Genomic DNA, 15,330 nt, shown 5'->3' with positions numbered 1-15,330 from the left:
TCACATTTCTAAAAGACAGGTAGCGACCAATGCAGATATTACTTGGTAGGGATCTGCGTTCGCCGCTGGTCTTCTATCTTCTAAAAAACCGTTCCTTCGTAAATTTACCAATTTCGTCATGCGAACCGATAAAGTTCTGTCAGCAACTCCGCAAGTAAATTTTTCCGCCGACGATGTTCTGAACTTTCCTAAGAAAAAGAACGATGTTTATAGTTGATTTGTATTCAAAAAAAGACATTTCCAGGATATTTTTTCATAGTTTTTAGTTATCACAGTCACGAACATTTATTTAGGAGCAATAGAGGAGCTTACATGATTGATTTAAAACTGAATATACCCAAAATATCCTACAAAATACTTACAAAATAAATAATCATAATGGTAAAAAAATGAAAATTAGAAATATCCCAAGAAGCTTTTCAATTGTAGGATATTTTTTACCTGTAAGACGTTTTTTATTATCAGCTCCCCCTTTCGCATCGTATACTTTCATATGTTCAAAGTGCCTTTTTTCCAATTTTTTGAAAGCTTCTATAATATGTTTTATACCGTTATCGTTTCTCATGAATTTTGTAGAAAAAGTTGCTGTTAATGCTGAAAAAATGTCATATTAAACAATAGAGGAATCTAAAGTATACATAATTTATAAATACAATGTTTGAATATTTCATACCACAAAAAAAGTATGAAATGAATGAAAGAATTGTTTTCAAAATAATCAATTATGTATTGGACACAAATACCTAATAGTATTTAAAAGTTTAGAACATTTTCACACTAAATAGCCTCAAAAAGAACCGAAGATTCTGTCTAGAAAAATTATTAACTGGCGAGCTATATCTCCATATGTCATTCTAATTTCTGGAACCGTTGGTGATATTCTTCATAGTATTTACACTACTACTACTACACCAATACTCACAATTACACTGTCCGACTCTCGTTCCCTTCAGTCTCTTAAGACTATAACTTGGTTACAGAAACGCACATCAGGCAGTGTTGGTGTAGTGGTAATGTGAACAGTGTGGTCAGTAAAAACTAGATTGACATAAAATACTACTCATAATAAAAGTATTAGCCCTGAAACTAAATAAGAATTAATCTAATAGACAAGTTTTTTGAGGTCATATGAGTCTCATCCTTTGCCGCTTCCACCAATTAATTCTCTATGCACAAATGAAACAAACTCTGTCCACTACGACAATATGGCCGACGATTCAGGACCATAGAGTTAATATTAAACATTCTCTATTTAATATTAACTCTATGGTATAGTACAATGTTAAAAAATCATTCATTACGTTCGCGATAAATAATCATGAATGGACTATTAAGCATGCGCATTACAGCGATCCTAAATTTGTTACCAACTGATTTTGAATCGATTCTAAATTTACCCGCGAACAAAACTATTTAATGCTCAATGTAATAAGTTATTTTTAAAATATTATATACCGCCGATATAGGGGAATCGACCATATCGAGTAATGTGGAGGACTTCTTTAACCGTTTACCTGTTAATTACTATTGTAAACTATAAATAAAAAAATTATTATAACCTGATCCTGGGTATTGCTGCGAAAATTTTGGGTCTAACGATATACCAATCCCGTAATCTTCCGCTATTCTCGAAAGTAAATATCGAGCTGCCCATAAATCGTCGGCGGCCTTAATCGTAGGAGATGGTCCGAGTTTGAATTCCCATTGTCCAAATACTTTTTCTGCTCTGTCGCCTGTGATTTCAATACCAGCGTAAAGACAACTTCTGTAGAGACATTCCGCTATTTCTCTACCCAATACTTTTCCTGCTCCTATACCTGCGTAATGTAACTCTAAAATAGCCCAAATAGCAGATAATTATTACAAACGGGAACGTATTTAAATTATAAATATATGTCGAACCTGCTGGTAAATCATCTCCAATGCTCTGAGAAGCAAACGGTATTCCACTTTTATCAGTCAATAAATATTCCTGTTCAAAACTTACTTCTATTTCATGCTCACATGCTCTGTTTAAAACTTCAACGCATCTTTGTCTATGATTGGTTTTACAAGGCTTTTCTTCGGCGTTAAATGCTTCACACAATACCAGCTTACTATTACCTGAAATTGTATATTTAAAATTCCAACACTATTTAAAATGCATATTTAGGGATCACTTTCAACAGGTAAGTTGTTTTTTTCTTTATTCGCTTTAGCTACTATCAATTTGAATATATAAAATGCAAAAGAAAAATCAAATCGTATTTTGATTAATAATTGAGGTTAAGAAAGACATAGTCGTAACATAATGTTAAAAATATTAAGTTAAACTATCAAAAAAACAAATTATGGAGGAATTTTATTAATAAAGTGAATTGAGCACCTACAAGAATGAGTGAATTATGTTCTCAACATATCAATAATACGAGGGCCGTTTTTTTTTCAACCTCCGATAGGCTATAAATATAAGACAAGTTCATATAAAACAATAATTTTATTACTAAAGGATTGGTACACTTCCCGTTACTTTTCGAAATAATTAGCTAAGAGATCGAGACATTTCTCATCATTACGGTCATCTTTAAACTTAAACCTGTAGAAAACGAATCACACTTGGTGGGAGCATCAATAATGGCGGACATGTTTATGTAGCTGTAGCACAACGCCTACTGACGCCTGACTGTCAACAATGGCGGAGTGTCTAGTGTAAGAGCCTCGTAGTCGCCTACAGCGCATGCCCTCTGCAATCAGTGGTTTAAAACACGGCCTTCGTAAATTTTTTTATCGAAATTCAAGTTAAATAGCGCAGACACATACTTCTTCTACAATAATTATTACATTATTTGACAATTTTTATAATTATTCAAAAATTGTTTTTTCTATATTTGTTAATGTTAATTTAATTATCACAATTCAACTTAGATCAGATTTTATCAAGACCATAATTCAGGCCAGAAGCGCCTATTGTAGCTCCTTTTATGAATACATGAAAAAACTAAAAAGTCAAATCATGGGTTTGAAAAAAATTATGCTTTAGAAAGTATAAAAATTCGAAAACTGGGAAATTACTTGGCGACAGAAAAAAAATGAACAGTAAATTTGCTAAAAAGCAAAACTTATTGTTGACTGACTATGAAAATATATTATTGAAATATTTTGACCTTTACTAACAAGCAATCAAGTTTTGAATCAAGTTAAAAACCAAAAATATGATGCTACATGACATAAATCCATTGGAAAATTACAATATTCTTTTATAATAAAGCCTTCTGGAAATATTTTAAGCGTTGTTTGTGTTTTATTTGTAAAAATAAAATTTTACAAGAAAATATGAAATTAAATTATATTTAAAAGACAAGTTTTTTCTGAATTCTATTAATTTTTTATATTATTTGATGTAGAATAATTTTTATATAGCACGCCTATGGTAAAGCGGATATTGATGTCCGCCATATGTAACAACCATCTTGGGCGCAAAACTTTTGTTTGTTGCTTTTTCCTTTACTTTTTATTCAATGAGACTACAAACTAAAAAAAACTGTGTTTATGGTTCATTTACCTCTTTTTATAGGATCATTGTACACAGCTACAGGAACTATATAACAGTCCGGATTGTTTATATTAGCTTGTTGCGTTTCGCTTCCGTTAAAAGTACAATTGGGAATTTCTTTGTGGGAGCTGGGATTAATTTCTAACGTTTTAGATTGGCAACGTACATTTTCTCCTGTTCCATCTATCCATATATAAGTAGCAGGAACCTTTGATTCTGGAATGGGAAGGGACATATATCTAAAATAATTATTTTTACAGTAATAATACATAAAAATCGATCAGTTAAAGAGTCACATCGTTACCTTTCAAAAATATGTTTATTTTTTAATTCTTCCAAAGCTATTTCTGCCGCGTTTAATTCCTCTAAAACGACAGGTACTGCTCTTGTGTGAACTTTTTTCCATGATCGCGCCTCATTAAAAAATATTCCTCGATTTAGTTTTGTAAAAATTTTAAACATTTCAATTTAAATTGGAACATTTATTTTGAAAACTGTCATGGGTTATAAAGCCCCTATCTAGTAACATTATGTCACAAAGTTGAATACCTGTAATGGTGGTTGACTAAAATTTGGAGATGATCAGCGTCGTATTATTTTATATCTTTCAAATATTAGAGAAATTATTAATTATGTCTCTAAATACTCAAGATTAGTACAGATTTAATAAAATTTTTAAAGTATCAAAAAGGCGCTTAAAATAGTTACCTAGGTAACTAAAGGAAATGACATAAAAAAGAAGAAGTAAAAACGTTGAGTTTGAAAGTTCAAAAAAATCATTTAAGTTTACGGTTATTATTTAAGTAAATATTCAAAAGAAAACATAATTTTCATTGACTATGGAACAATCTGTTGATAATTGTGAAAGTTTAAAAGCTGATAATTTAACTTTGAAGCAAGAATTAGATAGTATAAAATTAGAATTAGACAAAGCAAATCAACAATTGTACGAATGCCAGAGAAATGTTAGAGTTTTAACGTCTGTACAGGCAGAATACCAAAATGAAATTGATATGTTACAATCTGAGCAAATCAAACAAAAACAGAAATATCAAGATATTATTAAACAGCTTGAACAAGTGAGTAAAATTGAGTAACATTGTATGAGATGTTGAATATTTTTTTTTTGTAGAACATTAATAATATGAGGGAGAGCTACAATGACGAAAAACAAACTTTTGAAAATGTTATAATGAAAATGGAAGAAAAGAATGAACTTATGAAAAATGAACTCGATGTCTACAAAGGTTCTTATGATAATAATGTTACTAATTTTGGAGATACAAGTTCACTAATACAAGATATTCTTTCGGATCCTCCAGAGTTTTATGAGAATCAGCAATTAAAAGACACTGTAAAAGAATTACAAAGCAAAAACGAAATTTTAACCAGACAACTAGAGGTAAAAAATATATTTATTCTCTAGAACTCTTTATGATCTTTTGAGCGTCAGAGTATTAAGATTTTGATTTTCATTCTCTTTTCATCCATTTTTTCAATTCTCTCCGATCTTTTGCTATTTCATTCATTTGCTGTATTGTTTCCCTTGTCTTCCTCCTTCCTGTTTTAACTTGTAGACAAGTTTGCCTGGGTCTTCCTTTTCTTCTTTTCTTATATCTTGTTGCTTCTGTGATTTTTTTTTGTTATGCTTTGTAGAGTTCTATTTATGTATCCATATCATTTCAATAATCTTAACTATTTTGTTTCCTATTGGTTCCTGTTTGTGCCTCTTTAAAATTACCTCATTTCTTATCCTATCCACCTTCGTTTTCTATTTTTCTCAGTTGTTAAAAAATATATTGAAATACATAATAGTACCTAGATGAATGTGATTTATATCAATTTTAGGAATACACAAATGAATTAGAAAATTTAAAAGAAAGTTTAAATTGTACCAGGACAGATCTACATGAAGCCAATGCCACTAATCAATTTTTGAATGATGAAATACTTTGTCTCAAAACTGAATTAGACAATTTGAAAAACCAACCATTGAATAAGGATAGTAGAGGAAATTCATTATTTGCAGAAGTTGATGATAGGTATGTTTTACACTTTAAATTTTATTGAAAAACTACATTTTTTATTTCAGGAGAGTATTTTTGCAGGACCAAGTGAATAAAATGAAAGCAAGTTATATAGCAATGGTTCAAGAAAAAGCTCAACTTGAAAATACTATCCATCAATTAAAATTGGAAAATATGAGACAGTTGGAAAAATGGAAGTCTGATATAGAAGAAAAAGACAATGACAATCATGAAGTTACTGTGGCCTTAAAGTAAGTTAATATATTCAATCTGTTTCATGTGTTAGTTTTTTTGCAGCTTCTTATAGTTCAGCTTGTTGCCACTTGCGATTTTTTGTTCTTTTCTCTATTATAATTTTGACTTGACTATGTTACTTGTTATTTCCATTTCCTCTTAGTTAATAGTAGAAGAGTGTGTGGCCTAGAGCTGTTAAGTACATAGACCTTCTGATAGACCTATTCTGCCCTACTAGAAATTAAAATATGATTTATAACCAGCTGAGACAGACACTGAGGTGGCTCGATTCTGTCTGATGAAGACAGCATGATAGTCCTAGTTAAGACATTAATGAAATCCAGGAGCTGGTATTAGGTTGTATTGGCCTTCCTTTCTCTTTTTCCTCTCAACACAACTGATGATGTGGCATATGAACTAAGTCTTGTCAGAGGTTCGACATCAGTAGAAATGCTTTGGGGATTGTGGTTACCCTGGTGCCTGTATGCTTAGAGCTTTCGGAGGAAAGAAGGTCCCTGTTCTTGCAGGGCCTTTGAAATTTCTTCAGATATCCCATAGGAATTGCGAATAATATTTAATTAGGGCTCAGGTATCATTTATCCCTTGGCACAATTGCTTCCGCCTTAGATTGAGCCTTCCTCTGCACCATCCCCCCTCCTCTTAGGCGTGCCCAAGAAGGGCGGCCGCTGTGCCCACTCATCAACAGCTCCTTGAAGGGGTTCCATTTCCTCTTAAGTTTATCTTATTATAGATCCAGAATTGAAGATTTGGAAAAAGTAATAGAAAAATACAAAAAAGAATTATTACAAAAACCAGTTGTATTATCAAAGAAAAATTTCGAGGAAATTGAATATTACAGTCTCACACTAAACGAAAAAAAGTAAGTTGTATCAGATCTAATTTGATTATTATGAAGATATTGAAAATTACAGCCAAGAAATACAATCTCTCAAGGATGAAATGTGCGCAAAGTCTCTAGATAGATTTTTACTTTCGACTGCTTTGAGAGAAGCGAACGATGAAAAAAGAAAATGGCGTTTGAAGGCAATGGATAAAGAACATCAACTTGAGTTACTAAAAATGGAAATAGCTAATAATTTAAAAGAGAAAACTAAAAATGATGATTCGGAAGAGTCACTACAAAAAGCTTCACATAAAACTAATAAAAAAGATTACAAGAACAATATGGTAGACAAAGATTCTTCTAAGGTTGAGACATTATCGCCAAAACGCCTATCAGACATTAAAGAAGAATATGAAAATCCTCTTCAGGTGAGTATTATTAGAAGAATAACAAATTTTTAATTGAGAACCTCCATATAACTAAAGAATATCTGTTAGATGCTTAAAGATTTTACACATTTATAGAGAGAAGAATTTCTAAGTAAAATCGTTGAAAAAATAGAAATAATTAAAATAGAAATGAAACAAAATATTATTTTTTACCTTCATTTGTTGAGTTTTGTAGCTCTTTCAGAACCATCTCGGTAAATATTTTGCTTTAAATAAGTGCTAAGAAAAAAATCATGTAAAGAAATTCTTGAAAATATTTTTTAAATTATTTTTTATCTTATATTAATTGTGAGTGGAACAACTGTTATGCTGAAACCATAATTTCATTGATACACAAATGGTTGCTGTCAATTCCAATTGTTCCTTTTTTATTTTAAACAAGCTTTTGCTTCCAAATATTTCTTTAATGATGATAAAGAATCTTTTAACCGCATAATTTCTTTTTGATGATTTTAAACACACTTTTGACTCCCAAATTTTCTTTTTATTCATATAAAACAAGCTTTCATCTCCCAGATATTCTTTTTGTTGATATTAAACAAGATTTTAACTCCCAGGTATTTTGTTTGTTGATATTAAACAAGCTTTTGACTTCCACATATTCTTTTTATTGATATTAATCAAGCCTTTGACTCCCAGGTATTCTTCAAAATTAATCAGCAAAAACAAACATAAGTCAAAGATCTCATATATTTTTATTAAATTTTGGTAAAATATTTTTAGGATAATTCTAATTTTAAAATAGAAAATAAGGCAAAATCAAGATTTACTATTGTATTAGAAGAACATTTATCAGGATCTTTGGAGGTTGAACAAAAACCGGATGAGTGTGATAAATCTAGAGTAAGCATGTTGAAAAAAGATGAAAGTAAAACTACAGAAAAGGAGAATGCCGGTGGTAACAAAGAAAATATTATAGAAAGTAAAATTGATACAAATCAGGTGAGTCCTTTATCGTTGGTATTTATTATTATCAAGAATCTTATAGATTTTATTGATAGTAACAAGCATTGGAAGAAATCATGAGTAACATATAAATAGATTTTTTTATATTATCATTATTTAAATGATTTTGTTATATACTTTTCTGATAATCTATAAAATGCTTAATGTTTTTACCAAACACACTGTTTACACTACCACTACACGAACACTCACAATTATACTGAAGACGATAACTTGGTTAACGAAACGCGCGTTAGACATTGTAATTGTTGGTGTAGTGGTAGTGTAAATAGTGTGTTCATTTTGAATACAACAATGTAAACTTGACGAATTAATAATGATTTAAGATGTATATGTTACAGTTGAAACCCCTTTTGACATTTAACAAGATGTTAACTCCAAAATTTCTTTTTGTTGATATTTAACAAGCTTTTAACTGCAAAGATTCTTTTTGTTGACATTAAACAAGCATCTGAATCCTGGATATTTTTATTTATTGACATTGAACTTATATAGTTTATAAAATTAATTGTATTGGTAGATCTAAATTCACTGCATGCACGGAGGTATTTCTACCATTGGATGGAGTCCCAGGTACAACTTTGTCTCTTCACAGTGCTACTGAACAATTATCCACTGGCTCAAGTTTTGTGAGATGTTTCTGGAAAAAATATTGTGTTTCTATTCGTGGTTTGTACAAAAAAAAATGATATGCCACGAAAGTTTACTTTAAAAATTCTGACTTTTTAGTGTGCTACTAGAATAAAATTTGAAAACAATAAATTTTTCAACTGGAAACACTGTTTTCCATTAGTAGAATTCCCTAATGAAAACTAGTTTCAACTAAAAATACTATTAAATAAAAAAAACTAGTAAATTCTAGTATTTTCTGTTGAAACTAGATTTAACGCGGAGGGTACTAGTCAACACTAGTTTTGACTAGTAAAAACAAGTTTTAACGGAATGAGTTTGTGAAAACTAATCTTCCCTTGTCAAAACTAGAATTAAGTGACAACTGATTTCAACCTTAACATATATGTCATTATACAACTTCATTCCTTAATGAAATAAATTATAGTTGAATCCCACAATTTTATTAGCCGACTCATATTGTAGAGCGATTTTATAGGCCAATCAAATACTCTTAATTCAATAAAATGGTTTATATTTTTAGACAAAGAAGGTTTCATTTGCCGAAAATACCGTTTCTCCGAAGAAGACGCAACAGAAAGGAGGCAGGAGAATTGTAGCAATTAAAAATATAAATTTTAAAAAATAAATTTATTTATGACAAATTGTAAATTTTTTACTTACTGTTTAATTTTTAAGACTGACTTAAAATAGTTATATGTGTTTAGTACGTTGTTTGATCTATTCTCAGATTGTAAAAAAATTATTTTTTAAGCTGGTACTTAAGTGAGAAGAGTAATAAACTTTAAAAAAATTGTCATTCTGTTATTTAACCTCAACATAAGCTTAACCAAAAAGCGATGAAACGAATATCAATCCAAATATTCTTTTTGTTGATATTAAACAAATTTTTGACTCCCTCCCAGGAATTTTTTTTGTTGTTATTGAACAAGACTTTGACTCCCAGATATTTTTTTTGATGATATTAAGGTAATACTACCGGTTTTAGGATTTGCATTCAGAATTTAGTGAAACTTGGAATTTTAGAATATTATTATAAGATAATCAGTACATTCACTTTGGAGAATTTGACATACATTGAAAAGGTATAAAATTTATGAAATTAAGGTTATTTAGATTAACGGAGAAGAAGAACAAGATCTAGACTCTGATAAAGGTGAACAACATACATATCTTTTTATTTGGTAAGGTAATAAATTATATAGAATAACAAAAATTTATTAACAATATGTTTTATTTATTAAAAATTACAGTTACTGGAAGATCCAATATCACTCAAAACATTCTTCACAAATGTAATTTTTCCAAAAATATCCACACTTGTCGCTATATTAACATATTTAATGGAGTCTTGAATAGGAAGACATCTTAAAATATGCTCGCTGTCATCTCCAAAGTAACAATTGACCTTTTTGTTTGCAGCCAATTTCTTCAATATATTTGATTCATACGGAATTAAATTTAGAACGCCACTGGGTAATCTACTACTCAATAATTTCAATATTTTCTCGGAATTAGCAGTAGTAAGAACCATCAAAGAATTTCCCTCTAAAATTGAAGTTACTACCAAGGGGATATTAACACTTTCTGACCTGTCTAGTACAATAACTCCTCTTGGTTCTGTATAGGAATTTAAATTGTATCCCGAAATAGTAGTTGAATAATTTGTTCTAATCGTATTCTTGAGCGCCAAATAAATATCTTTCGCAGTCCATTTCACTTCTGATTCACTAAAATAGTCATTTTTATAAATATACTAGGTGGTTCAAAATTGATTATTTTAATAATAAAATTCTTGTTTGTGTTAATTTTTTACTAAAACTGAATAAAAACGAAGTTAAAACCCTCTTGAGAATTGAGGAATTCATATTTTTTCCTAAACAGTTATGATTACGATGCATAAGGGATGATTATAAGACATTGGGGTAATTTATCATATAATAATTTGCCCCATACCATATGATAGTTATTGAAAGTAAATGATCCATCAGGGGCGTAACTACCACTGTGTCAGCTATATGGGGTACCGAACCAGGTAAAGGGGTATGATGCGCAATATATCCTCTGGATTCCGGCTTCTCTTACTTAATTTTTATTTCCACCTCCGCTTTGAAGCTGGTGGTAGCTTTCCGTATCATAAAGACATCGGGCGGCAGAGATGTGGTCCTTCTACAAAGGGTTGGGCCTGGGGCTAACTAACTACAACAACAAGCTTCGGACTAGAGGAATATGGTGGACGAGGTAAAGGCTCTTTGAAGGCCGTAGTGCCGGTGGTAGTAGCAATATAGGGGCCCCGATACCCAAACTATGTCAATATCACTCGATATGGAAACAAAAAAAAGCTTATAAAGCATGAGGGTTACAAAGAATTTTAGAATTTTAAATTGATATTAAAATTTAGCAGCATTGCATCAAGTTTTTCTGAGGTAAAAGAGGTTTTTTTTTCAAAAATTACATAAGGACGTTTATGGGACAAGAACCGCTTTCAGATTCAAAACGAAATATATGAAAAAATAATTCCCACCCTTCGAACTACCCTGTATTCATATAGAATGTAGTTGATGGTGGCATAAAATATAAATCGATATAAATGCTTCTCAAATTGAATAAGAAAAAACTTTATATTAGTAAGCACCCTTGTTTTTGAAAATACCATCAACTGTAGAAACTATTTTACATAATTGTGGAGTATACTTTATATTTTACGTAGGTCGAGTAACTCACTTAGCTTCTTTTATATTTGGCGGTAAATTTTCTGCAAATTCAAGAAATATTTTTTCTTTTTGTATTTTCGATACTTTCTGCCAACTTGCTTGTGCCTTATTGGCTGTATTAAATAAAGAATCTATATTAGAAATAGATGATGAGGATGGTTTCTTTGTACAATAACAATGTTTTGTTGGTTCCAAAGTCAGATATTCTAGAAAGCCTAAAAAATTTTTTCATACACATATAATAGTTGTTCTAGTTTCGAATTAATGTTTTTACCTTCTTTGCCCCCGTAGATTCCAATTCCGCTCTCTTTGATTGGGGTAAAGACTATTTCTGGAGAAAAAGCATTACTACCATTCACAAAAATATTGCTCACCTATAAAAAAATTTAGTTTATCACCTCATTTTCCCTAATAATGATACCGATCACCATTTCGATAACCAAGTTACCATCTTCAAAGACTAAAGGTAAATTAGGTTATCAAAATGCGAATAAAAAATATGTAAATATGACTGTTGATGTAGTGATTCAAAATAACTAACTCATGTACTCACTTTTAGTTTTCTTGTGACTTCGTTAATAACACCACTATTTTCACTCCAAATAGATGCCCATAAGCCCTGTCTCGTATTATTAGCTAAATTAACAGCTTCATCTATCGATCTGAAAGCTAAAACGGTAACTGCTTTAGCTGTATCAATTTTCGTATTTAAAGCATTATGTGATACTTTTCCACCGATCAACAAAGTAGGGCTCCATTTATTAGAACTCTCTTCAACTTGAAATATTTCTATGCCTTGTAGCTTAGCTTGTTTAACAAGTTCGTTTAATTCATCAATACTTTCACTTAAATTCACGGAAATATTCGTTGATTTCACGTCCGCTGTCGATATGTGAAGGGTCATCATCTTCGATTTGAGTTTGTTCAAGAATAGTGGGAAAATGTTTTCTTGAACTAAAATGGTGTCTGTGGTCCAAGGTAACTGAAAAAAAAATGAAATGAATAAAAAAATCGCATTAAGGTATTGAAAAACTACTTTACCATGCTCTGGTAACTCCATGATGATTCTATTACACTTTCGGATGCTGTATCCAGATCCGCACTATCAAAAACTATGGCAGGAGTTTTGTACGAAGTTACTGAAATAATTACATGGGGAATTTCAAGAATTTCAGTGATTATTAGTTGTTCAAAAAGTTACTAAAATAAATATGAAAATTTTGTGAATATGCCTATAGGGCTTAAGAAAAAAAAATTAAAGACAAAAATATGAACTTTTGAAATTTAAAATAACTTCCTATGTAACTGGGAGGAAATAAATAATATTTCAAATGCACAAGCCTTGTATATGATTTCCTTATTACAACCTAATTTTTGAGAAGCATCTTAAGGTTAGACTTGTGAAAAGTCTGGAATCTGCTTGTTTGATTTTCATATTTCTTAATTTATATTATATGAAACTAATGACAATTTGAAAATAAAATGATATGTTGGTGTATAAAAAAGATAGAAAACAAACCCAAATCAAAACAATTTATCACAAAACACAAATACTAAAAATCATCTCGAAAGTCCAATTATTCCATTGAAATTTTTCTGAGCAAATTGTACATTGCTTATTGTTTTTTTTTATTACAATTATTCTCTGGTCTTAATCTAACTAGCCTATAAATATAATGTAGAGTGATTAAACTTACGAACAAGTATTTTTTTATTTTGAGTGTTAACACCTCTGTATAATCCACTATTCAAGTCGACAAATAAAGTGATGATTTCTACTTTTTCAGAATTCATATAAGGCAGAAGTTCACCATCGTCTGAAGGTATGATTCTTATTGTACCTTCAGGAACACTGAAACGTATAAAAAAACTTTTAGATTTGTTTTAAATTTTAGTGTATAATTTCTTACCCGGCTGATTGTGCAATTTCTTGTAATAAAAAAGCCACAGGTGTTAATTGCAAACCTATCTGCAGTACAATAGTACGTCCTGCAGCTAAAGCAGGAGCCAGAAAAAGCCCTAAATAGGGTAAATAATTTTCTTTTGATATTACTCCAACTGCAATGCCTTTAACAAAAAAATTAATTTGTGATGAGCTGGTGGAATTTGTAGTTTCTTTCTGAGCATAAAAGTCTTTAGCTACATCACTAAAGTTTTTTAAGACTCAATAATATAAGAAAGGTTGTTTGAATGGAGCTGATTTGAAATAAAGTTAATAGAAGAAAAATTTCTCATTTTATCTTGTTTTTTATAGTTTTCTTGGTTCGTCGACTATTTTTTAAATATCTCTAATAAATTGTTGAAATAAATCCTGTGAAAGCCACAGACCTTAATATTAATTTCAAGATATCCAGTACGAGAAATTTGAATTTCCTGCATGATTAACACAGGAAAGTTTGCTTTTTTGAGTTGTTATAACATTTTAATGGTTCATCAAAAGCGCTAGACCAAATAATTTTCTTTTTAAAAAATGAGCGCACTACAAGAAAGTTCTCTTCATTTTTTGATAAGCTGACACGTTTCGAAGTTGTTAAACATTAAAATATGATTTATATTTCCCATTTTTTTGACAAAACTATAGTTTTTTATATTTTTTTGTATTCGTAATTTTTTTTGGTGTCACAGATCCTTTTATTTAACTGTAAAATTTCTAATATTATTGTATATTAATTTTTGAATAAATTAAAATTATTTTTTTTTTCAACTGAAAATTATTATTTTTTTCTAAATTTTGTTACATTTGAGTTATTTTATTTCAATTTTGAACTTTTTTCCTATGTTCACTAATCACAAGTACTAAGTATTGTAATTATTTTTCATTTTTCGTACAATACTTATTGTAAGTTCAACCAAAGCTATTTTAAAGTTGAATAACTTTGAAACGCGTAGGCTTATCGTAGGGCGTTCAATTTTATTTTACAGAATGATTTAGTCTAGCCTTCTTGATGAACCTTTAAAAAGTTATGAATTTCCTAATTAAAAAAAACAAGCTTTCCCTTGTTAACCACACAGGAAATTGAAATTTAGAATGCAGGATATCTTAATATTAATATCAAGTGGCTTTCACGGGATTTATTAGCAACATTATTTTCGATATATTTAAAAAAATAGTCGTTTTTTTTCAGTCTAATGTTACATACCTTGTGGTAACTTTTCCTCTTCTAAATTAAATGCATATGCTGCATAATAATGGAAATATTGAGATAATAGCGGAATAGCTTTTGTTTTAGAATCTTTTCCTAAAATACCCCTGGTTAATATTTCTAACTGTACAAATAGTTCAGCCTTTTTTTCAATCTGAGTACCAATTCTAAAATAAAACGTTTGTCTACTGATATTCATTTACAGTAGATAAGTAGACTTACTGGTTTAAAATTTTTACTCTTTCATATGGTTTTAATTCAGACCACTTTTTGTTGCTACCTTGTAATAAAATCTTATTAATAGTATCAATATCTGGCACATGAATTTTATGTAATTTTTTATTATTTACAGCATTAGCTAATTCTATTATACTTCCATTCGGTGTCTCTGTGGGCTTATCTACGTATGCGAAAAAACTGTTTTCCTTAGTTTTTAACCAATCCTTAAAAAGTACATTATAATGGATTTCATTTCATATGTTTAAATAATACTTACAAGCGCTGAGTGAATGGTTTCGTAGCTACTTCCATATTCCATATTTTTGAAAATTTCCTTAACTTCACTACTTTTTATTCTAATATTCTCGGCCATCATTAAATAGTTCAAGAGCAGAAGTTAAAGTCATCTAATCAAGATAATTTTTATCAGTATTAATTGCAACTTTTAACCTCACATCTGATTATTTTGACTTTTATATCGTGTGTATAATAAACACGCTGACGTAAAACTGATAAAAGTATTCTTCATTTATAATTATTTATTAAATACGCCAATTACTTATATGTTAATA

At 29.9% G+C, this 15,330-nt stretch overlaps 3 protein-coding genes across 3 annotated transcripts; 1 reads left to right on the top strand and 2 right to left on the bottom strand.

The window, feature by feature from the left end:
* On the bottom strand, nt 1-3,994 carry LOC130442959 (glutamine synthetase-like). The gene is made up of 6 exons (XM_056777377.1): nt 3,837-3,994; nt 3,542-3,771; nt 1,903-2,103; nt 1,560-1,832; nt 442-594; nt 1-188 (listed from the first exon to the last, which is right to left on the bottom strand). Exons 1-6 carry the CDS (start codon nt 3,992-3,994, stop codon nt 1-3), a joined length of 1,203 nt encoding a protein of 400 aa, XP_056633355.1.
* A 268-nt stretch (nt 3,995-4,262) lies between these two features.
* LOC130442813 (protein Spindly) lies at nt 4,263-9,477 on the top strand. The gene is made up of 8 exons (XM_056777170.1): nt 4,263-4,611; nt 4,665-4,934; nt 5,381-5,574; nt 5,625-5,810; nt 6,545-6,673; nt 6,726-7,065; nt 7,810-8,028; nt 9,206-9,477. The coding sequence occupies exons 1-8, from the start codon at nt 4,372-4,374 to the stop codon at nt 9,308-9,310; spliced, it is 1,683 nt and encodes a 560-aa protein (XP_056633148.1). The 5' UTR covers nt 4,263-4,371; the 3' UTR covers nt 9,311-9,477.
* A 421-nt stretch (nt 9,478-9,898) lies between these two features.
* On the bottom strand, nt 9,899-15,289 carry LOC130442730 (2-aminomuconic semialdehyde dehydrogenase-like). Its single transcript, XM_056777078.1, has 10 exons — nt 15,036-15,289; nt 14,762-14,982; nt 14,537-14,706; nt 13,307-13,463; nt 13,094-13,248; nt 12,438-12,535; nt 11,950-12,378; nt 11,671-11,770; nt 11,407-11,611; nt 9,899-10,412 (listed from the first exon to the last, which is right to left on the bottom strand). The coding sequence occupies exons 1-10, from the start codon at nt 15,132-15,134 to the stop codon at nt 9,923-9,925; spliced, it is 2,124 nt and encodes a 707-aa protein (XP_056633056.1). The 5' UTR covers nt 15,135-15,289; the 3' UTR covers nt 9,899-9,922.
* Between the last annotated feature and the right edge of the window lie 41 nt (nt 15,290-15,330).

Source organism: Diorhabda sublineata, chromosome 4 (genome assembly GCF_026230105.1).
Source record: "Diorhabda sublineata isolate icDioSubl1.1 chromosome 4, icDioSubl1.1, whole genome shotgun sequence".
Classification (NCBI taxonomy): domain Eukaryota; kingdom Metazoa; phylum Arthropoda; class Insecta; order Coleoptera; family Chrysomelidae; genus Diorhabda; species Diorhabda sublineata.
This window is presented reverse-complemented; position numbering and strand designations above follow the sequence as displayed.

Bases quoted from the DNA above. Each gene is read 5' to 3' on its own strand.
- LOC130442813 (XM_056777170.1), top strand. From the start codon at position 4,372: ATGGAACAATCTGTTGATAATTGTGAAAGTTTAAAAGCTGATAATTTA. The intron at 7,066-7,809 runs GTGAGTATTATT...AAATATTTTTAG, and splicing joins AATATGAAAATCCTCTTCAG to GATAATTCTAATTTTAAAAT. The intron at 8,029-9,205 runs GTGAGTCCTTTA...TTATATTTTTAG, and splicing joins GTAAAATTGATACAAATCAG to ACAAAGAAGGTTTCATTTGC.
- LOC130442730 (XM_056777078.1), bottom strand. From the start codon at position 15,134: ATGATGGCCGAGAATATTAGAATAAAAAGTAGTGAAGTTAAGGAAATT. The intron at 13,249-13,306 runs GTAAGAAATTAT...TATACGTTTCAG, and splicing joins GAAATTGCACAATCAGCCGG to TGTTCCTGAAGGTACAATAA. The intron at 10,413-11,406 runs GTGAGTTACTCG...TGACTATTTTAG, and splicing joins CCAAATATAAAAGAAGCTAA to TGAATCAGAAGTGAAATGGA.
- LOC130442959 (XM_056777377.1), bottom strand. From the start codon at position 3,994: ATGTTTAAAATTTTTACAAAACTAAATCGAGGAATATTTTTTAATGAG. The intron at 2,104-3,541 runs GTAAATGAACCA...ATACAATTTCAG, and splicing joins CAATGATCCTATAAAAAGAG to GTAATAGTAAGCTGGTATTG. The intron at 595-1,559 runs GTTATAATAATT...ACATTTTTTCAG, and splicing joins GCAGCAATACCCAGGATCAG to CATTAACAGCAACTTTTTCT.